Below are 25,176 nucleotides of genomic sequence, written 5' to 3'. Positions count from 1 at the left end.
CGAAGTCCATACATGTGTTGAGGTGCACTCAGATGAGTGACTGATTGGCCGGGATCAGACGGAGAGAATTTTTCTCCGTTCCGTCACTCTTTCATCATGTGATGACGCAGAATATCTGCATGGAAATATCGTATGTACTTCGGTACATCAAAATATATATGATATGCGTAATAAATCACTTTGTGATTTAAGACGGCGCCCATACCGTCGGATCCCGGCCAATCAGTCACTCATCTGAGTGCACCTCAACATATGTATGGACTTCGGTCCTGCGTTCATAGACATCTATGACGTAGTGCAGAGGGCGGCCGCTAGAGGGAACCCAAGAGATGTAGCTTAATCTGAGACGATTCTAAACGGCGTCGGGATTGTATCCGGTGTGGCTTAGTGGATAAAGCATCAGCACATAGAGCTGAAAACCCGGGTTCAAACCCCGGCGCCAGAGAGAATTTTTCTCCGTTCCATCACTCTTTCATCATGTGATGACGCAGAATATCTGCATGGAAATATCATATGTACTTCGGCACATCAAAAAATATATATAAATAAATCTAAGCTCATGAATGTAAAATATGGTGTGCCTCAAGGATCAGTGTTGGCTCCCATTTTATTTTTAATAATGGTTAATTACTTGATGTGCAATGTCTCTGCTTATTCTGTGGTATTCGCTGATGACACCACTTTCGTGACAAGTCATAGTGATATTAATGAATTGAAAACTCTTACTAATTCCGTTTTTAATAAAGCCAAAAAATGGTTTAGTTCTAATAAATTTCTTTTAAATGAAAGTAAAACTGCATCTGTGTTATTTAGTAATACAGACTGTACAACACTGAATATACTGAATAGACACTTAATGTAGTATCAGTTATAAAATATGTACATAAATTTCTAAAGTGCAACTTGTTACTAAGCCAGTGACAGTCTGAAACCACATCTTCTTTTTGTCTTTGTTTGTAATATGTTCATTCATACTATTTAAACAAAACATCAAATTTGTGTTCTGACACACTAATAAATGTATGAGTATTGTTCTTTTAACTAGTCTGTTACGCAAAAAAAAAAAAAAATGATAATAAATAGTTTTCTTGTATTTTCAGGAGCATTTTATGGAAGTAATTCCAAATCAAGAGTTTCTGATGTTGCCAGCTGATGAAGTAGCCAAACTTTTGGCGTCGGATGATCTCAATGTGCCTTCAGAAGAAGAAATATTCCATGTAAGAAAATATAACAGCAGCAACAGTTTCCTCTAGTTAACAGCGTTTTCTCAAACTTTTTTGAAGTGGGGACCACTTTTTAAAGTCAGAACAGTTCCGCGGACCACCTTACTCTTGTTCCCTTCGAAAGCAAATTTATCATTTTCGTAGCATATTTTAATACCAGTATACTTATATTTTAAAATCGAATTAAGATTCGGTACTTTAGTCCTCTGTTATGAATTCAGGTGGTCCCTGGCTGGGTTACAGGCGCGGCGCCAGATGTGCAGGGAAAAAAGTCGAGTAACACCACGTATATAGTGCTTTAAATCCCCCTTTTGTTGCTGAGAGTAGAGTGGGAAGTCGATAGACGGGTAGGGTAATAAATTTAATAAAATGTCAGTACTGGGAGAAAAAGTGAAATTCGATTGCCATGTGTCATTTGCAAACTCTGAGATTTTAAGCTACAGTGTGATACGCAATTTGTTCGAATTTTATTTTTTCTTCTGTCTTTTTTGAAGGACCACAAGGGCAGACCTCGAGGACCACAGGTGGTCCACGGACCGTAGTTTGAGAAACGCAGCTCTAGTATAATATTATTAACTTGATACAATGCAAGACAAAGAATTTTGAATCATTTTGTGGGAAGTAGACAAACCTTAAGAAGATGAAAAAAGAAATAGGCGAAAGAGGAAAATGGAAACGATGTTAACAATGAACCTAATAATAACAGGGAGCTACTTCCTTACAACAATGAATTTGGCCTACATGGCAGAAGTGAGACATTCCTAATTAAGTTACAAAATAATTTTTGAAATCATTGTCATCTCCTTGTTATTTTCGTAAACTTTCACCACTGTCTCTGACTTCTTAAATTTTTTTTAATTGGTTATTTAACGACGCTGTATCAACTACGAGGTTATTTAGCGTCGATGAGATTGGTGATAGCGAGATGGTATTTGGCGAGATGAGACCGAGGATTCGCCATAGATTACCTGGCATGCACCTTACGGTTGGGGAAAACCTCGGAAAAAACCCAACCAGGTAATCAGCCCAAGCGGGGATCGAACCCGCGCCCGAGCGCAACTTCAAACCGGTAGGCAAGCGCCTTAACCGACTGAGCCACGCTCTGACTTCTTCTCAATCACGTGACCACCATCTATCTTCTCACGCATGTTCACCAGCAACTGCCAGCATCACTTCTACATGATAATCACCACCACCTCCTTCTCCTTTTTTATGATTGGCTGTTTTATCATCACTCTCTGTGTGGTGAAGAATAAATACTTCAACAATATGTACCAGAATTCCATCATTGCTTCATTAATCACCATCATCATCCTCATCCAATGTTATGTACTGATGATTGCCTTCCATGACTAAACGAAAGCAATGCTAGTGACTAAAAGATATACAATTAAGGCGCATCTCTCCTAGAAGGGAACATTTGTGTGAATGACTTGAAGTCAAGTACTGGTATTCGCCATTGGATGAGAAAACGATGAGAGATGAAGGCAATGTTAAATATTCTTTTCAAGCTTAGGAATTTTATTCTATTATGTAATAATAATATACAGTTTAATTTCTTTCACTACAATTTGCAGTTCACTGTTTTTTTTAGGGGAGACTGTTGTACCTTTAAACACTTTTCACGTTTTATTTTTTTTAATGTTGGGAAATGAAATTTTTTAAATAATAAAGTGCTTGAAATAATTATTGAAGATTCCTTTACAACTTCCTGTATGTATTTTCCTGTTTTACAGATCTATTAAGGAGGAAAAAATAAAATGAAGGGATATGTAATGTGTTCAAAGGTACAACAGGTTCATGTACCTTGGAACATACCTTCTTGTAAGTTGGAACACATGGAATATAGGTGGGAATATAGCTTTAAAAATTGACAATTATATTTAAAATGTATTTGCCATCATAAACCAGAGCAGGGTTCTCTGATTGAGATTTTATTTCCTGGAGGAAACTGCTTCAACAGCTTTCTTCAAGGCATTCGGATCAATTGGGGATCTCTTAACTCCAGACTTATTTCGTGACATGATCTTAAAATAAAAGAAAAACAAAAACCGATAGTATCGTGTAATTTGGAACATGTTCCATGGTACAAGATGGTTTGTGTTCAAAGGTATAAGAGGGTGCACGTTTAAACAAATATGGCTCCCAAAACTAGAGATTCTAATAAATCATGGAAACTAAAATATGTTATTACTCACCAGATGATAGGGAACACACCGTACTTGAAAGATATTAACAAATGCAATCTGGTTTTGTGTTAGAAAACATATATCAATGAACGAAATGTTTACTTTTGATACTAAAAAAACTTCTTTTGTCCACGGAACTCACACTTTGCAACAAATCAAACCGAAACTACGACCAGAGCTACTTAGCGGCTTTCTCTACAATCTACTTCAGTTTGAGTCCTCTAGGTAGGAGCAAAAATTAAAAACAAAAAAATGTTCAAAGGTACACTATGCTAAAGGTACAACAGTCTCCCCTATGTTTAATTATAATTAGCCATTATTTTCTTCAGGCTTTAATGATGTGGGTGAAGAATGATGTTGCTTCGAGGAAGAAGGATGTAAGTCGTCTTCTGAGTCTAGTCAAGCTGCCCCTCTTAATGCCGTCGGTAAGGCTACATTATATTAAATGTTAAGTTCTATAGTACTTTTTACATCATTCTTAATAGCCTGTCTCTATTCTTCATTGCCCAAGCTTAAAAGTTTTTTCGTTTTTATAACCAGTATAGAGTACTGTAATACGTTATTGTTGGTGTTCATTATAGAATAGCAGTTAAAGAAACGTCCTTGCATTCTCTGAACTGGGACATTCATAAACATGTGTTTATTAGCTAAATTTACTGGACCAGTTGCATTTATACTTACATAATTATTTTCGGAGCAGAGAACTTCGTCTCCAAAGATAAATCATTCATTACTTATATATAAGAAATAATTATTTAATTTGGAAAAGAAATAATGGTACGCAACAATCATTTAGCGATAATTGAAGACATTAATGAGTGAAAGGAATAATATGTAAAATTTGAATTTTCTTAGTCAATGAAGGTGGTATGTAGTGTTTTTTCACATAGCACCTTGTTTCAATTTATCTTGTCATACAGTATAGAAATATAAGAAGAATGAAGGACGTATGTTACAGATGCAAGTCTCTTTTTAGTGGATAAGAGTGTTATTTTTCTGTGGTAGTATTTGTAACATAACCCCTTCATCCATTAATGTCTTCAATTTATAATTACAATTTTAAAGAGTATGACACAAAATTTAAAATAAATTATAATGTTGGAATTGTTCAAACTTTATCTACAATGAGATGTAATAGTTCATAATATATTCATATGTTTACGTTGTTAATTCCGGAGTACCTCAAGGTTCAAATCTTGGCCCACTATTATTCTTGATTTATATTAATGATTTGCCTAAAGTAATTAAATATTCAAAATGTTTACATTATGCTAATGATCTAAAGATACTTAAATTAATACAAGATGTGTCCGATTTAGAATTTCTTCAAATTGATATCAACAATATTTATCAATGGCTTTTAAATAATGGGCTAAACTTTAATATAAAAAATGTTGTTATATGACTTATACAAGGACTATATCTTATTTAAGAGATAATTTACAATGAATATATTGTGTAAAAGATCTCGGTGTAACTATTAATCATAATTTGACTTTTCATAATCACATATTTAATATAACAAATAATGCTTAAAAAATCTGGGATTTATTATTAGAAATCTAACAATTTAAAACACTTCGACTTTGACACTCCTTTTTTATTGTCATGTTCGCGCTAAATTGGAATATGCCTATGTAATTTGGTCACCCACTTGCAAATCATATTGCAATCAAATTGAAAAAAATTAAAAAACGATTCTCAAGATATCTGTATTTTTAAAAATATCATTATTCGACCCTCCATAACAAAATTTAGTACAACAATCCACTTGCTGAATTAAAATTAATTAATTTCAAATACATTACATTTTTAAAGCATAGATTCTTATAAGTGCAGTAAATGAATTCCAATGATATAAAATAAAAAGTACAGCATGTGCACCACGGTGACACCAACAGTAACAACTTAACATTTTTATTTTGTTTTGTCATGTGCTGTTTATAGTCCGACCATCGGATCTGTGCTCCCATAAGATATGCGAACTGATCCTTAATTCCTTTTCAGCCTCGGCAATTCATTTCTCTCCCTGTATTCCTATTTCTCTCTTTTCTACCCCTCTCTCTTTCTCTCCCCCACTACTCACAATTTTGAGCCTTCTTGCAGGACAGTTTATTTGCACTTGCAGTCCAGTGTTGTCAACTCAACATGAATACTGTAGCACGGAGTGGTGAAAGAAATATTATTAAGCAAGTAATAGCATTTTGCATAAGTCAATCAGCGTCATTAGACCTACTTAAATTAAATTATGAATAAGTAATAATTAACCTTACATTACTTACTTACTTACAAATGGCTTTTAAGGAACCCGAAGGTTCATTGCCGCCCTCACATAAGCCCGCCATCGGTCCCTATCCTGTGCAAGATTAATCCAGTCTCTATCATCATACCCCACCTCTCTCAAATCCATTTTAATATTATCCTCCCATCTACGTCTCGGCCTCCCTAAAGGTCTTTTTCCCTCCGGTCTCCCAACAAACACTCTATATGCATTTCTGGATTCGCCCGTACGTGCTACATGCCCTGCCCATCTCAAACGTCTGGATTTTAAGTTCCTAATTATGTTAGGTGAAGAATACAATGCTTGCAGTTCTGTGTTGTGTAACTTTCTCCATTCTCCTGTAACTTCATCCCGCTTAGCCTCAAATATTTTCCTTAGCACCTTATTCTCAAACACCCTTAACCTATGTTCCTCTCTCAGAGTGAGAGTCCGAGTTTCACAACCATACAGAAGAACCGGTAATATAACTGTTTTATAAATTCTAACTTAACCTTACATTACTATAAGCAATATTCAAGAGACATGACACTGTTTGACGGAAGTTTGGCAACATCCCTATTCGGCAAGGTTCGTGGCCTGCTGTTTGACGTAGTGGGAGAGAAACGGGTGGAATGGGGTGAGTACAGGCGTTAACTTTTCCAAGAACGATGACAGCGCTGAAGGGACATAGTTCCGATGGTCCGACATTACTTGTTTGTTTTGTGTTTGACCAGTAATGATAATAAGTTCGTTTCATTGTGATTTTTCCTGTTACTTGTATAATCTTTATGTTGTGTGGCAGTTCATTGCTGACTACATAGAGACAAATCCTTTATTTCGGGAGGAGCGTGTTTGTCAAGAACTTATTATGGAAGCTCTGAAGTATCACTTGCTGCCTGAACGCCGTCCAATGCTCCAGTCACCTCGCACGCGACCTAGAAAATCTACTGTAGGATCCCTATATGCTGTAGGCGGGATGGATGCTAATAAAGGTAAAAATCAGTATCTGTCCGTCTATTTATTTACAGTTGAACTTGATTATAGCAACCATGGTTAGTACGACACCTCATCTAGGCTTTTTATTTATCTGTATACTGTGATAGCTTGCCTTCCAATGAAGTTGAATGATAGACGCACACATCTGGTTTCTTAAATTGTCGTTATATCAGCTTCAAGTAAAGATAATTCGATAATAACATTAAGGCCCAATTGTATAAAACTCCCTGACTAAAGATCAACTTTGATCCAAGATCGGAAAGTGAACCGAGTTCAGACACTTCTTCTATTGTATAAAACTTTTCTGTGATCAAATTACCTTGGTTCAAATGCAATCTAAGTTCACGTGAAAAGGATTTGGCAACATCGCATAAACACGTGATGTGCGGACCATGTTATACAGGTTTGTTGAGTGTTGCCAATCTAGCGACTTTAACTCTTTTTCAACAACAATTTCTTTTAACTCTTATATTGCTTAAATAGGGATTTAGTGACCTTTTTAGCACCCCATAGTGACAAAATTTAATCTTTCTTTGTTGATAATGAGAAATCTAGCAACTTTACAACTACTTTTTAGCGACTTTCCGTACACTCTGTTGGAGACACTGGTTTGTTTTGTGCATTGTAAATAATGGCGGACAATAAGAAGAAGGTTGACTGTTCTCCGAGTTGTTATCATGTTATGGTGTTTGATACTGCTAAACATAATAAAGCTTTATAAAACGACAATTTTCATTTAGTAATACAATTGATTGAAAATTTATGAATGTACCTATCATATCCATTAATAATTAATGGTTGTTATAAACATAATATAATTATAAGTTATGTTATTTGATACTGCTGAACACAATAGAGCCTTATAAAATATAAGATTGTGTATTAAGGCAAGAAATTGAAAGAAATATATATAAATATACCTAATACATCTATTAATATTAATAATAATGGATATTTTATTTGCACTATCTGTCACTCGTATATTTCAAACAGAAAAGAAATAACTGAACTTGGATCATCTAACTTAATCGGAGAAATTTCTTCAGTCAAAGTTGTCTTTAGTTTAAGACAAATTAATCTCAGATTGGACTTTATGCAACATAAAATTCCAAGTTCAACTGAAACAAGGATCAATTTAACCTCTGATCTAAGATTAAATGATTTACACAATTGGGCCTAAAAGTGTTTTCTGGGTGTCTAGAGTCTGGAAATTTATATAAATGTCAGTGCTACAGTGAGTGTGCAGTAACATTTCTGAGATTTGACTAAGAGATTTATTTATTCATTTTCTTTTTATTTTAGGAGCAACAAGTATTGAGAAATACGATCTGAGAGCCAATACATGGAGTCACGTGGCCAACATGAGTGGGCGTCGCCTTCAGTTCGGCGTAGCTGTGGTAGATGGTCGTCTGTACGTTGTAGGAGGCCGTGATGGACTCAAAACGCTCAATAGTGTAGAATGTTACGATATTAAAAGCAAAGCTTGGACTACTCTTCCCCCCATGTCTACACATAGACACGGCTTAGGTAAATATCTTCCATTACTGATTGTATATAAGTCACAGCAATGACAATATTTCTTCAATTCATTGGTGCAAATAAATTATTGAGAAGAGGTATAGCGCGGAGTTTTTTGTTACTAGTGAAGTAAAAAAAAAAAAAAAAAAAATTAATTGATTAACTAGCGGACTTACTCGTGTTAATTATTTACTACTAGCGAGTAGGCTCTGAGGATGGTGCGTGAAGCACTGAAACAGCTGTAAGCCGCACAAACTTACATAATTAACACGAGTAAGTCCACTAGTTAATTAATTAATTATATTCAAGTGTTAAAAGTAGTGTACGCAAGATTCAAAATGGAAAAAAATAATGTTTCGAAAGCTGGCACTATCTTCATCTTCACATGAACAAAATGGTACAGTATCCTACTCTTCGGGGTCACTGTAAATGCTATAATTATCTATTGACACCAGATTTAGCCATTTTTAATGACACCTGAAGGCGAAAGTATATTATATATTTAAAAGTTTGAGTTTTTAATATACTTTACTAGGAACTGAAAAAGAACAAATTACAACTCTTCTGGATAGTTTATCATTGGTTTAGAGCAGCGTTTCTCAAACTATGGTCTGCGGACCACATGTGGTCTTCGAGGTCTGCCCTTGCGGTCCTTCAAAAAAGACAGAAGAAAAAATAAAATTCAAACGAATTGCGTATCACACAATAGGTAAAAATCTCAGAGTTTATACATGACACATGGCAATCGCCTTTCACTTTTTCTCCCAGTACTGATATTTTATGAAATTTATTTGCCCTACTCGTCTATTGACTTCCCACTCTACTCTCAGCAACAAAAGAGGGAATTAAAGCACTATGAACGTGGTGTTTCTTGCTGTCTTTTCTGTGCACATCAGGCGCTGTGCCTGTAACCCAGCTAGGGACCACCCGAATTCATAACAGGACCAAAGTACCGAACCTTTTCATGTATTTATGACTTTCTTAATAGTTTGACGACACCCAGTCTGTACATTGAAATGGTCACGTACTGTACGTCGTACACCAATTATAGAACGTGCCAAATTGCATCTTTACTTGTTGAAAATCGGGCATGTTTCTGCATTAATTTTTTTTTTTTAATTTCTGTTTTTACAGATTACAATATAAGAAATTTTCTTCTATTAACATGAACTTAATTAGGTAATACTAATATAAAATTAATTGAATTAAATTAATTATTTCTACATTAAGATGTAAGTATACTGGTATTAAAATATACTACATAAATGATGAATTTGCTTTCGAAGAGAACAAGAGTAAGGTGGTCCGTGGAACTGTTCTGACTTAAAAAGTGGTCCCCACTTCAGAAAATTTTGAGAAACGCTGGTTTAGAGGAAGAATAGACTAACATTTAATGCGAAATAATGATTTACGTTTTGTTAGGTGTTGGAGTCCTAGAAGGCCCTCTGTACGCAGTTGGGGGCCATGATGGTTGGAGCTACCTGAACACTGTTGAGAGGTGGGATCCCCAAGCTCGGCAGTGGAGCTATGTAGCCCCAATGTCCACACAGCGATCTACAGTAGGAGTTGCTGTGCTCAATACCAAGTAAGTGGTTGTTGAAGTTTATGGGTATGTTATATGCATTGTGTTGATTCACATTTTAAGCTAATGTATAGATATAATTCAAAATGTTTCCGCGTTTTCTTGCATAAGCAGACATCTAAACTAGTAGAAAGAAATCACTTGATGTGAGGTAGGGTGACCGTAGACTATGTACAAAAGCTTCTCTCACATTCTCGACTCTTTCGTTGGGCACACGTGAACGTCCTGAATTCTTCCCTTTACAGATGCATCTAGTCGTTTCAAACTGTCTATACCATAGATCAGTGATGTCAAAGCAAGCGCATTTTTCTGACCTTGACGTCGTGCGTGGGCAGCAAGCGCTAAGTATGGAAAGAGGAAGGGTTGTGGTATATGAATAAGCAGCCTGTTGGATTAAGAAAACAGTGGTGCACAAAGTTCAGACGGAACGTGAAATTTTATGTCGTTATTTTTATATGGCTTCTTTCTGTTTGATATTATCTGTATTGTCTGTAAAACAAAACTACTAATACCAATTTCTTAATATTGCACTTGTGTTTTAAATTTTAATAACATAATAAAGAGTTAAGAAGGAATATTCACATAAATTCCATAGTAGTACAACTATACTGTACTAAATGGATGAAATACATCATTCATAAAGAAAGTGATATCTCAAAAAAAGAGACTGAGTATGACATGATAAGTTGGAATTGATATTGATGATACCTTTAGCCTCATAAAAGTAATCAATAAATTAATCAAAACAATATTACAGTACAAAGCAAAGGTACCTAGGTACTGTATCTGTTTTAAGTGTAACTAATATTACATAACAAAACTCTTATCGCATTATGCTTTTAAGGTGATATTTGTGAGCAACTTCCTATCATCAGAATATTAAATTATTTTCTCGAAATGTGCTGAAGCTATAAAGCTGACATTTTTACAACACATGGGCACGTATCTTTTGCTTATGATGTAACAGTAGTTGCTTTGTTAAATAATTTCCTTACAAATAATTTCCATGCGAATATTTTCAAAATTTTCAATACACTATCTTCAGTAATACGTATTTACGGTATATTAGATTTACGAAAACATTCTGTAAGGCTACTAAATAAATAGGCTTATATCTGAAAATTCCACTTTTCTATAAAAAAAGTTGAGAAAATATTTTTTTTTTAATAAAAAAATTCAAACTTGTGAAAAATGAGCATTAAAATTAAAACTTACATCCTTATAATGCACTTATACTTCTCAGACAAATCTAAAAATTAACATAGATACAGTTTTAATAAGTTCTCTTCCCTTTATCTATTGAATCAGTGCTGGCCATCCCTGAATATAGCTCGACCAAGCGGCATATACCACCTCTTTCGTCTGTCTCTTTCCTTTCCGCTGTAAAGCGCTCAGGCTCTCCTGGGCTCTAAAGCGCGCGCTTGCTCCTGTGGGCATTAATTGACATACTGCCATAGGTAGACGAATGTTGTTATTGGATGGAGGTAGAGCAATTCTAAATTTCCTCCAGAAAGCTCCCTATACAGAAACTAGAGAATCGCACTTCGCAAATTGCAACACAGAAAAGGACTTATGCACGGGAGTCGCCATTTTGTAAATCTGACACTGTGATGCAGCAATGAGAAACAAACGCTGCAAACATATGATAAGAAACTTTCACAGCTCTTATTTCATTACACGTAGAAAATACACATCTACTTTAGTTTGTAAAGCCATACCAACCATCTGAAACCACGATAATCATTTAGGGACACAGTGTACTATAACTTACACTTGAAACAATCATATTCAATCTTTTCACACTAGAAAAAACTACAGTTTCGGTGCATCATTCATAGATGTGGTGCTTGAGTGAATGACGCAAAATCAAATACCCACCACTGAGTAAAAAATAAAAAACCTTGGCTCTGGCATACGAGGAATGTAATTTTTTCTGATGTTACAGGTTGTATGCAGTGGGTGGTCGTGATGGTAGCTCATGTCTGAGAACTGTAGAAAGCTATGATCCTCATACCAACAAGTGGTTACCATGTGCTCCAATGGCTAAACGGAGAGGAGGCGTAGGAGTTGGAGTGGTCAATGGTTACCTGTATGCTTTGGGAGGCCATGATGCACCAGCTTCAAATCCTTCAGCATCACGTTTTGATTGCGTTGAAAGGTTAGTTGATAACATCAGAGACAAAATTCCTTGTTATTTGCAATATAAATTTCAAGATTAGTTTATAACATGAAAAGGAAATTTAATAACATGTATATATATGATATAGAATACAATAACAAATTATTATATGTTGTAATATTTGTTTTATAGAACTTAGGTACCGGTAGCATGAGTTCTACTCTTTCAGGGGCGAGCTAAAGTTTTTCTGTATATATTATATTTTATGTTACAATTATTAGCAAAATAATAAATAAATAAATTGATCAAGTATTATAGTAGACTTACCAGAAAATACCAGTAATGAATTTTAAAATTGAGTATATTTAAATTGCGATTTTATTACTTCTCCTAAATATTGCATTGGTGCATAAGTACGTAGTGTTTTTCTGTACTTTCATTCATCTGCTGTCCATGTTTCCATAGCAACCAAGTATTTATTTACGCTATGCACAAATCCAATATTTAAACTTACTCTTGTCCTATGATTTCGTTATTAATGACAGTTTTACATTGCCAGAATGCCAGTGATTATGATTTCTGTACAAATGTGGTTAATGTCTCGTTACTTGGCACATATTTTGTTGTATTAATATATTAATATTTATTTTCATAGATACGATCCAAAGACGGACACATGGACGCAAGTTGCATCTATGAGTGTTGGAAGAGATGCTATAGGCGTATGTTTACTTGGGGACCGCTTATTTGCAGTCGGAGGTTATGACGGGCAACAGTATCTCAAACTGGTTGAAGCCTATGACACTCAAAACAATGAATGGCAGCAAGTAAGCAACCATATATCTGATACCAGCATACAATACACTGTGGACATATATTTTGAACACTGATTGGCGAACATTCTTAATGAGAAGAAGAAAGTAGAAGAGTCAGTCAAGTCAATTTAGCCATTTTAACAGCCCAGACTAGTCGAATTTTTTTTTAGGTAATTTCCTAGTACCCGGTACTCGTTACATAGGTTACCAATCCTAAACATATTTAGTATAACTTGTTGTCAGTCAAGGCCTTCTGACAAATAAAAGCAATTGACAATAGATATCTCAGTCGTGACAACCTCATAAAATAAAATATCCTATCAATTGAATAATCCATCTTGCTACGTACAACATAATTATATTATATTATTATATTATCACCTTTGGATTGAAGATACGAGTTATATTTTATGGTGTTCTTTCTTGCTTTAGGGGGCTCCGCCCCCTAAAAACCCCTGTTGGGGACTTGGCCCCCAAACCTTCATGCAATTAATTTATAGTAATCAACCGGTCCATCACCTTTGAGTTGAAGGTACGAGTTACATTTTATAATGTGTTCTTTCTTGTTTTAGGGGGCTCCGCCCTCTAAAAACCCCTGCTGGGGACTTAGTCCCCAAACCCTAATACAATTAATTTATAGTAGCCTAATAAACCGGTCCATCAACTTTGGATTGAAGATACCACGTATATTTTATGATGTGTTCTTTCTTGCTTTAGGGGGCTCCGCCTCCTAAAACCCCTCTTGGGGACTTGGCCCCCAAACCTTCATGCAAGTAATTTATAATAATTAATCGGTCCATCACATTTGAGTTGAAGGTACCGGTACATTCTTTAATAAATCACTGAAAAACAAATGTGAATATATGATGTGGAGTGAGTATGAAATTATTATTATTTTTTATTTTTGGCGCATCATTTTTACGTAAATAACGACAAATAAAAACTAACATGCCACATAACATTATTTTAAGAAATACAGGAAACATGCATGAATAATATTCACCATTCTTAATGATCGTGGAATAGAAACAAACGTATGGAACAGAAATTACATACGTGCAATAAGCAAACCATCTTCGATTAGTCATTTCAAAACAACGTGAATATAGCGTGCATTGTGTAGGAAAATAATTTCTTATATGTTGCTCCCAATGTGCATCATGGCTAACTTATGAAAACAAATGAAAATTAACATGGCATATAAACATTATTTGAAGAAAGATAGGAGATATTAAGTAATATTCATCGTTCTTAATTATCTTTGGATGGAAAATAACAATGAAATATGTATAAAATATAAATTACATACAGGTGAGCATATAAAAAACAGTAAGTAGAATCATTTATTTGATTAATAAGCTTAAATTACTCCAGGTTTAGTGTAAGAGTGGTCTATGTAACAAGTAACGGGTACTAGGAAAATACCTTTTTTTTTATCCTTCTGCCTTTTTTAACTGAAGACAAAAGTATATCATCTTCCTAACATGTAATAGTCCTAAAAAGAAATGTTCCGGTGTACAAAATTTTCCCACAGGGCGTCCTAGTTGATCTATCTCTTGCTGGTCTGTAATTCAAGACTGTTAGAGGGATCCTTGTTCTAGGCATATGCTTGACATGATGGTATCAGTGTATCTACTGCAGTACAGATTCCATTCTGAGTTCTTGTAGGATGTCTTCATTTCTTTTGTGATCCCATTTGGTATAGCATTAACTTCATTTCACTAGCAGTAATTCAGTTTTCATCATTTTTTTTTAGTTCAAGTTTCACTGCCATAACAAAGGACCGGTCTTGCTAAAGTTTTGTATAGACAACAGCAGGTATATTTTTGGACTAGGGAAGGTTCCATTACACTGTTAATTATGCCCATGGCTTTATTGAATTAAAAATGTTTGCAGGAATATCTAAATCTCCTAAAAATGATAGTTTAAAGCCAAGATAATTGAATTCATTAACTCTTTCTAAAAATTTTATCATTTATACAAATCTTACTTGGTACTGGTTCTTTGCCACAGAAAGTCATTATACATCTGATTACACAACTTGTAACACTGTATCACTTCGGAATATGTACTCTACACTATACCACACGAACACACCCTCACAGGAAACAGAACAAGTGGCGCCAAGACCAACAACGACCAGTTCTGAAGAAAAGCCATAAATAGGTCGAAACATGTAAACGAGGTACGTTAAAATTTAACACAGAAAGTCTTACATACATATTCCGAAGAAAGTCATTATTTTAGTTTTGTCAGTGGAGATTTCCATGTAAAGTTTGTCGGCAATTCTAAATTACACTGATCGTTGTAGGTCATCTTCAGTACTAGCTAATAAGACCAAATCATTTGCGAAGATTAGTGTACCTAAACATAAATTTCGGTTGATAACTGTATGTCCATGTCTTGTAGGTCTAAACTCACGTATTATTCCATTCATATAAATGTTGAATAAAAGAGGTGGGCATTCTTATCTAACTCCAGAAGAAATTTCATGCCAATTAGTTTATCATCAGCTTTAACAGAAATCGCACAAAAGTAAATACAACTTCAAAATGACGTGTTTTCTTCAATTCACCAATAATGACAAAATTTCAGCGTATACCTCTCCTATCTATTTTGTGTAGCACTAGTATATAAACACACAATAATGTGAGACCTGTTGCTTTTACTATTTACTTTCACTATTTTGAACAATTGTCAGTCATCATTGCCACTGATTGTTGTCACTCTCAGTAGAGGTCTTTACTTTTGCATCATCCTTTTTTGAATCACGATGTAGGCCTATTGTGCATGACTTTTTGGGACATTAGCGACCTGTTGATAGAGGAGAGGATGAATTATTGCAGTTCTCTTTCTCTAAAGAAATACCAGACGTCGTTCCCGGGAATTTTGGTTCAGAATAATTATTATAGGTGATTGATTTACTCTCAGCACCTTATACCAACTAGAAGACAAGGTTCCTGAAATCTTTTTGTTGCCATATTAGTGAACTTACTGTTGAGAATTTTTATGTACAAGGATTTGAAGTATGTTGTTGTTGTTTTCTAATGCCAGGCGTTTGACAATAAAGTCATTTGACCTCTTGCACTCCAATATTTTTCAAAGATATTATCATGACCAGCCACTGAAGTACAGAGTTCCGAATCCATTTCTTGGTTTGAGTTGCACAATGGACAGTTAGGGGACTGATATATTCCAATTCTATGCAGATGTTTGGCCAAACAATCATGGCCTGTTGCCAATCTAAATGCAGCTACAGACGATTTTCGTGGTAAATCGGGGATTAACTGTGGATTTTGATGCAGAGAGTTCCATTTTTTCCCTTGGGATTGTGTTATCAAATTTTGTTTGTTGAAGTCTAAGTATGTAGATTTAATAAATCTTTTCACAGAGTAATACGTAGATTTAGTAACAGGTCTGTAAGTAGCAGTGCTGCCCTTCTTTGCTAAAGCATCCGCATTCTCGTTTCCCAGGATTCCACAATGGGATGGTATCCATTGGAATACAATTCTTTTATTGAGTGATATTAATTGAGAGAGCATTTTAGTTATTTCTGCTGTTTGAGATGAAGGTGTGTGTTTAGAGACTATTGATAGAATAGCTGCTTTGGAGTCTGACAATATAACTGCATTTTTAAATTTACTGATGTGGCATAGAAGATTCCTGAGACTTTCACTTATTGCAATGATTTCTCCATCAAAACTTGTTGTTCCATACCCAAGAGATCTATAAAGTGAGAAGAGACAGCACGTAACACCTGCACCGGCACCTTGTTGTCTGGAGATCAAGGATCCGTCAGTGTATAAATGAAGCCAGTTTTGTGGAGGGTATCTAATATTAATTGTCTCTAAAGACAATTGTTTTAGTATTTCAGTGTTTACTTCTGATTTTAGTATTTCTTCTGTTAAATTTATATTATATTCCATATTTAATAGAGTTAAAGGGTTTGGTTTAATTTGTAGGTTTTCTTTTAAATTGGGGATAATGATTTTCTGTTTTAATTCTTGAACAATGGATATGAAACTTTTTTGAGTTATCAATCTACAGAGAGGACTGTATGAATGCCAATTGTTTCCTGGTAATCTAATAAGTTTTTCATATTGAATCAGTGCTTTTTCTTCTGTTGTCATTTTGATGCTGATAATATTAGTGAGGAATCTCATAGAATCTATTGGAGTTGTTTTGATTCCACCAGCAATGAGTCTGAGAGCTTGGTTTTGAACATATTCTATGTCGTTTATGAAAGGTGAAGTAATTAAAATTTCTCCGCAGTATGTCAGCACTGGCTGTATAAACATTTTGTATGTAGTGTTCAAAGTATTCCTAGAGCATCCCCATTTCTTTCCTGCTAGTCTTTTTAGAAGGGAGAATCTTTTACGAGCTTTTTCAGAAATGTATTTCGAGGATTTGAAATATATCAACTGTATAGAGTGGCACTTTTCGTTGTTATTATAATTATGTTAGATAGAGAACTTTGGCATTGGGAATGTTATGACTTTGCATAAAAAAAAATCTTACAAACCTTTATGTACAAGAGAGACTACTTTAGTTACCACCTAATATGAATAATGAACAAGAAGAGGGTATCTGTTTCATTTCCGTAGCAATAAATGGCATTTTCATTGGCCATAACTCACCGGAGGGGAAAAAGACCTTTAGGGAGGCCGAGACATAGGTGGGAAGATAATATTAAAATGGATTTGAGGGAGGTGGGATATGGTGATAGAGAATGGATTAATCTTGCTCAGGATAGGAACCAATGGCAGGCTTATGTGAGGGCGGCAATGAACCTCCGGGTTCCTTAAAAGCCAGTAAGTAAGTAAGGATAGCTTTGTACAGGCCAGAAACAAAATTTGGCCCAAATCTTGTTTCTGGGTCTGTAGCAGCTCGCCTCATGCAGACCACGAAATGAGTTGTGAAAGAATCTCATGGACAGTCAGTCACCATTGCCACTGATTGTTGTTACACTAAAAATAAAAAAAATAAATAAATAAATAAAAACTGCGTACCAGTACTGCCCACACGAAATGCAATATCATTAAGCTTTTTGTTTTGTATGCCTTCACTCTCTTTTAATTTTGTAACATGATTGTGTGCTGTAGGACGATGAAGAACTTTAATAGCTCTAAAATTCTCTGCAAACCTCTGCACTTGTTGGCAGAGTTGTATAGTAACATAACAAACATGAATTCCTATCACACAATCTTACTTACTTACTGGCTTTTAAGGAACCCGGAGGTTCATTGCTGCCCTCACATAAACCCGCCATCGGTCCCTATCCTGAGCAAGATCAATCCAGTCTCTATCATCATATCCCACCTCCCTCAAATCCATTTTAATATTATCTTCCCAGCTACGTCTTGGCCTCCCCAAAGGTCATTTTCCCTCCGGCCTCCCAACTAACACTCTATATGCACTTCTGGATTCGTCCAGATGTACTACATGCCCTGCCCATCTCAAACGTCTGGATTTAATGTTCCTAATTATGTCAGGTGAAGTATACAATGCGTGCAGCTCTGTGTTGTGTAACTTTCTCCATTCTCCTGTAACTTCATCCCTCTTAGCCCCAAATGCTTTCCTAAGAACCTTATTCTTAAATACCCTTAATCTCTGTTCCTCTCTCAAAGTAAGAGTCCAAGTTTCACAACCATACAGAGCAACCGGTAATATAACTGTTTTATAAATTCTAACTTTCAGATTTTTGACAGCAGACTAGATGACAAAAGCTTCTCAACCGAATAATAACAGGCATTTCCCATATTTATTCTGCGTTTAATTTCCTCCCGAGTATCATAATTTATATTTGTTACTGTTGCTCCAAGATATTTGAATTTTTCCACCTCTTCGAAGGATAAATCTCCAATTTTTATAGTTCCATTTCGTACAATATTCTGGTCACGAGACATAATCATATACTTAGTCTTTTCGGGATTTACTTCCAACCCTATTACTTTACTTGCTTCAAGTAGAATTTCCGTGTTTTCCCTAATCGTTTGTGGATTTTCTCCTAATATATTCACGTCATCCGCGTAGACAAGAAGCTGATGTAACCCGTTCAATTCCAAACCCTCTCTGTTATCCTGAACTTTCCTAATGTCATATTCTAAAGCGAAGTTAAAAAGTAAAGGTGATAGTGCATCTCCCTGCTTCAACCTGCAGTGAATTGGAAAAGCATCAGATAGAAACTAGCCTAAATAGACTATGTTGTAAGTTTCACTAAGACACATTTTAATTAATCAAACTAGTTTCTTGGGAATACCAAATTCAATAAGAATATTGTATAAAACTTCTCTCTTAACCGAGTCATATGCCTTTTTGAAATCTATGAATAACTGATGTACTGTACCCTTATACAATCACCGACTTAAATCTAGTAGGGAACTTAACCTAACTTCTATAGGCTTGATCTCAGCCAGCGTGCACAGCTTGAGACATGTGAGGAAAACTCATAACACAACTGCGGGAATAATGTAGCTTAGCTGTAATCAAATAAAACTGGCCCACTCTATTGCATGTAAAACAAAAGTGTCTTAATCCTGAATAAAAGCTAATATAAATGTATCTTTTGCATTTTCCTTTTCCAGGTTGCTCCACTTAACACAGGGAGAGCTGGAGCATGTATTGTCGTAATCAAAAATCCACAGCCTTGTTGATTCTTCATCTTGATGAGAAATACTGCATACATCATCGATCTGCTGAATCCTAATGCAGTCTATGGTGTTCAGATAAGTAAATGAATTACTATATTTTTATAATTCTTCTCTCAAGAGATTAATAGTACAGTAGTTTTATGATGGAATATTACTATTGTAGAATTCCTGTAGAAATACCAGATATGGAAAAAGAAATGCATACCAGTGTGTTAATTCTTTATCCATAGTCTGCACCTTAACAGTATTGAATTAAGTCTAAATTTTATAAACAGTGTTTGTACCATGTTGTACTTTGCCTCTTTCAGGCAGATTTGGCATGTGTTCACTCACTATCTGTGTAGGAAAGTAGAGTCCTGTCTTTGAAGCAGTTTTGGTGGTTGGGTTTTCAAACTCTCAGATAACATATTTCTGGTTTAAGATATAAAAGTACTTGGGTAAAACTCAAGCTTATTCACATATGTGCATTAGCACATTATATAAACCGAGGTGGCATAGAGGTGCTTAAGTCAATTTTACCATGTAATTTTCTACTGTGCCATTGCTCGTAATCTTGATACCAGTAACCTTATTTTTTAAGATTTCAACAATACGGTAGAATATTCTTACTTGAGTACTTTCACTTGCCTTCTCAGATTTAATTTACATCTCAGTTGCCTAATACACTGCTCAAAATAATTAGGGGGACACTACGAATTTCTTAAATATTTTTATGCTCGACCACGCCGAAATGTAGTAATTATACACCTGGTAGCAGACCTTTAATGCATGTCATTAAAGTACACCTACTCATTAAAGGTCAGGTCTTTCAGCCAATGACGACTCAGGTTACAACTGTTCAGCCAATGACAGGTCAGCTTTCTACCGTTATAAAACCGCAAGTATTGATTATTCTCGGATATGCAATCGAAAGAGAATTAGCAAAAAGTCACGGAGGCTGGAAATCCAATACTGTCGCAGAAGGTTATGTTCTGTTACTATAATAATTAGCGTTAATTGTAAATAATATTCAAATAAATTCACTTTGTCATCTCGTTTTTCAATGTCTAATTTAATTTCAATGTTATCTCTGTAGGTTCTTATGGCCTAGCAAGGTCAATGTGAACATCTGTTCCTCGGAAAAAATCAATACTTTCGCGTCTGACACATCTCACAACATATGGGACATTGGTCAATGTCAGATACAAAGAAAATTAATAATATCAAGTTAGAAATATGGTCGAGCATAAAAAGTCGTATGAAACTCGCCTATAATGGTAATTAAGAAGCTCGTATGAAAATTATGAAACTCGCTTGCGCTCGTTTCATAAACATCCATACTCGCTTCTTAATTACCTTCATTATAGGCTCGTTGCATAATGTGCTATTATACTAAACAGGAGTAAAGATACGAAAATTGAGAATACAGTAACGTTATTTAAGAATCTATTTAACACTGCATAAATAAGAACAAAGGAATAATGAATTTTAATGCCAATAATTAAATGTACAACAAAATTCACCCAACTAAGCAGTTAAATCTTGGTATAACTCAAGCTTGAAGATCAAATAGAGCAGCGTTTCTCAAACTATGGTCCGTGGACCACCTGTGGTCCTCGAGTTCTGCCCTTGTGGTCCTTCAAAAAAGGCAGAGGAAAAAATAAAATTCAAACGAATTTCGTATCACTCTATAGCTGAAAATATCAGAGTTTGGAAATGACATATGACAATCGCCTTTCACTTTTTCTCCCAGTACTGATATTTTATTAAATTTATTACCCTATACGTCTACTACCTTCCCACTCTACTCGCAACAACAAAAGAGGGATTTAAAGCACAATGAACGTGGCGTTCCCCTGCACATCTGGCGCTGCGCCTGTAACCCAGCTAGGGACCACCCAAATTCATAACACAGGACCGAACCATTTCATGTATATATGACTTTCTCAATAGTTTTGCCGACACCCAGTCTGCACATTGAGATGATCACGTACTGTACGTCGTACACCAATAATACAGCTCTGAGGTCACAATTTGAAACTTATTTTCCAAGTAAATATGACGAATTTTCATGGGTTCGCGATCACTTTCATTGCGATATTGAAAGTATCGGTAACAAACTTTCATTGAGTGAAAGAGAACAGTTAATTGAACTCTCGAATGTGACCGGACTTAAAATGAAATTCCAAGCGGAAGGTATGGTTAATTTCTGGACCCCATCACAAGTGAAAAGGGAATTTAGTGAACTTTGCACTGGCGCTTTGCTTCTACATATATATGTGAGAAAGGGTTTTCATCACTAACTCTAATAAAAACAAAGTAGGTTACCGAAATCGACTCGATGTATCTGACGATCTCAGACTTAAACTTGCCAGCATACATACAAATATAGAACAACTGTGCAAGAATCGGCAGGCTTATCCATCTCATTAATAGGAGTACCAACATTAATTTATTTTTTTATTTAATAAGTTAAAGACTATCCAAATTCTAATAACCTTAAATTATTAAAGAAACAAAAGTGAATTTTCTTCTATTAATATTAGCTTATTTAGCTAATACTAATATAAAATCAATTTAATTTAATTTAATTAATTTGAATCAATTAATTCTATTTTAAAATATAAGCATACTGGTATTAAAATATGCTACAAAAATCATTAAATTTGCTTTCGAAGGGAACAAGAGTAAGTGGTCCGTGGAACTGTTCTGACTTAAAAAAGTGGTCCCCACTTCAAAAAAGTTTGAGAAACGCTGAAATAGAGGGTTTTAGACTCGTGGATGGCCTCCACGACAGCTTTCGATGACAGCTTGTCATCTTCATGGCATACTCCAAATGAGCTCTTGTACTTATCTTATGGGATGTTTTACTATTCCTCCCTTAGAGCATCCGTAAGTTCCTACAGGGTTTGTGGAGATCTAACTCGTTCTGACTTTCTTGTCCAGCAAATCTCAAACTTATTCAGTTGGGTTCAGATCAGGACTAACAGCAGGCCAGTCCTTAACCTCAATTTCGTTCATCCTTAGGAACTTCTTCGTCTTAATCACAGTAGGGACTATAGGATTTTTTAGAATATTCTCAATGTACTGGGCAGCATTCAGATTCTGAGGAACAATTACAAGGTCTGTACAATTGTTGTACGTGATACTTACCGAACCATTACAGAATCACCTCCATAATTTTAATTTCCTGAACAGCTCTTGTGTAGCAACATATTTCTCGGTGTAGTGTGAAGACATAAGCATTGGCTGCCGGAAGTTTCTTGCAATATAAATTACATTTTGTCAGGAGGTAAGCAAAATTTAATAACATGTTATAATTCTTTAGGAAGAAGTAATTTTGAAATATCAATTATTGTATATAGGCTATTAAAACTATAATGATAGTCTGCAGATACCTCAGTGTCATATCCTATAATCATATGTTCAAGAAGTCAGCAGTGAATCTTGCATTAATTTTTAAAAAGATTAACGAAGTGATGACATTTGTCTGCTGCCAAACGCATTCTTGGGTGAAGAGTTTTGGACTTCATCTTCATAAGATTTATTGAACTGTTGACATTGTCTTAAAAAATTTTAAAATATTATATTGTTAAGTATTATCGTGCTTCATAAATAACAAATCATTGAAACCTAATTTGGACTAGAACGTGAGAGACAATCAATATGAAATGACTTTTAGCAGAGACTTTTTAAAAGGCAACTTCATTGGGTAGATCATTTAAAATGTTTGTAAATTTCTTTGTGCGGTACTTTCAACACTTAATATGTAATTCATTTTCATTGCATGCTACATAAAGAATCCACTTTCTTTTATCTTGGGTATCTTGTTAGGTTGAACAGTTTTTGTCTGAGCAATGCATGTCCACATTAGAGAGGCTTAACTGTATTTTTGTAATGTTGTTGTTGTTGTTTTCTAATGCCAGGCATTTGACAATGAAGTCATTTGACCTCTTGCACTCCAGTATATGAAAAATGGCAAGTTGTAGCCGATTTAAGTGAACACCATATTTTAACGTTTTGGTGGCTACTTCACAACCCCCAGAGTGTCTGGAGGACCACACCTGCTGTTGGTCGACGGGTCCATTGGACCTAGCTGGGAGGTCTTGTTGATCACCAGCTTTCCCTCCTTAAGCCACTGGACGACGATTTTAGTGCCATAGCAGGTCAGCACTAGAAACAGAAAAGTAGAAAGAGGAGGAAGGAAAGTGAAATGAACCCCTAGGCCTCGAATGCTCTAATGCTGTCAGGGTCGAAGAAAGTAAGAGTTCAATCAGAGGACTGGATAGGAAAGGGTAAAGAGGGAATTAGGTATTGAATAGAGGAAAATTATACCAAATTCAGTCATTAACTCATCAAGCTGACCAGTGCTAATTGATGAGTAGCCCCTCCCTTTAGTTCAGCTTGTAAAATTATGCTTACTAATAGCTGCACCACGGGAAGATAGGGATGGGACATTGGGTATTTGTCCAGGTTGGTTCCTTAAAGCCTTCAATGGGAAGGATTAATGGCTCTCCCCCCTGTATCCGACAGATACCCTTTTGCAGCCATTTTTGTAATGTAGTTTCCACAAAAATAATTTCCTAAAATCATTATGCCTTTCCAAAAAATTAATGCAGGCTATGAACTATTGATGACAATTTTAGAACTTAGCGGTTTTCTTAATGTGTATATTTCACATTTTTCATGTTAAACCTCTTAAAATAAATTACATTTGTGTTCTGTATTCAGTCAGTATCTGAAATAGAGTTTGGCTACCACTTACACTAAAACTGCTTCAAAGAAATGTGTTACGTAGAAATGAACAATAAACAAGTTCTGTATTAGTTTCTGATTAAGTATCAGAAATGTATTATTTACTTTAATAATCTCAACAGTATTACTTTGAGACCATGTGTGAAAGCCCAAACATTCCTTTATATTATACAGGATTTATTCGACTGACTAAAAAGAACAAAAGAAGCTGTATCATGCGGTACTTTTTTTACTTACCAATTATTATCATCTGTAACTCTCTGACTGTAAACTTATATTAACAAAGACTTCTGTGAGATACAGTGATGATTTAAAAATTCCAAGTCATTATTTAATTTTAAGAAAACTCAGGCTCAGACAAAAAAAAAAAAAAAGCAGCTGCATGTTTCAAATTTGATACAATAATTTTATTGATATATTGCTGTAACAAGGATCATCTGTCCCATAGTATGCGTACCAGAAAGGGTGTAGTCTTCATTGATAATATAGAATTATCTGGAAACATTATCTAATATACAAAACTCAGTCTTCAACACTGTATATAGACGTGGACAAATTATTAGCAAAATTGAAGATTTTTATTAGAATATATTTTTACAAAATATGACTCTTCAATTCAAAATACAGTTGACATTTTTGCGTATTTGCACATTAAAGAAATGAAGATTTGTATTGTATATTTTCAAAATTTGACTCTTCAATTTGGACTACAGTTGATATTTCGGATGTTTCCAAATTATTGGCGAAACTGAAGATTTTTATGATATATTTTTACTAAATTTGACTCTTCAATTTAGACTGCAGTTGACATTTTTGCACTTTTACAAATTATTAGCAACATTGAATATTTTCATTATATATTTTTTTCAAAATTTGACTCTTCAATTTAGAATACAGTTGACATTTTTGCATAGGCCTATTTCTATCTACTGTAATGATAGAAATATGCAAAATTGTCAACTGTAGTCTAAATTGAAAAGTCAGATTTTGTAAACAGAATTATCATAAAAATCGTCAATTTTGTTAATAATTTGTCCACGTCTGTATTTAAACAACCATTAAAATGTAAAGACATTACAGATTTGATTTG

General features: G+C 34.9%; 1 protein-coding gene across 1 annotated transcript in view; it reads left to right on the top strand.

Moving 5' to 3' along the window:
- Positions 1-25,176, top strand: part of LOC138709588 (kelch-like protein 5) — a 54,001-nt gene extending 28,825 nt beyond the window's left edge. Inside the window, exons 6-13 of the mRNA XM_069840471.1 lie at positions 1,101-1,217; positions 3,742-3,837; positions 6,475-6,664; positions 7,971-8,195; positions 9,609-9,771; positions 11,714-11,926; positions 12,543-12,714; positions 19,287-25,176. Coding sequence (XP_069696572.1) covers positions 1,101-1,217; positions 3,742-3,837; positions 6,475-6,664; positions 7,971-8,195; positions 9,609-9,771; positions 11,714-11,926; positions 12,543-12,714; positions 19,287-19,355 — 1,245 coding nt within the window. The 3' untranslated portion in view covers positions 19,356-25,176. The remainder of the gene's footprint in view (positions 1-1,100; positions 1,218-3,741; positions 3,838-6,474; positions 6,665-7,970; positions 8,196-9,608; positions 9,772-11,713; positions 11,927-12,542; positions 12,715-19,286) is intronic.

The sequence above is a fragment of the Periplaneta americana genome, chromosome 11 (assembly GCF_040183065.1).
Source record: "Periplaneta americana isolate PAMFEO1 chromosome 11, P.americana_PAMFEO1_priV1, whole genome shotgun sequence".
NCBI classification, from domain to species: domain Eukaryota; kingdom Metazoa; phylum Arthropoda; class Insecta; order Blattodea; family Blattidae; genus Periplaneta; species Periplaneta americana.
Note: the sequence above shows the minus strand (reverse complement) of the source record. Positions and strands in the feature narration are given on the sequence as shown.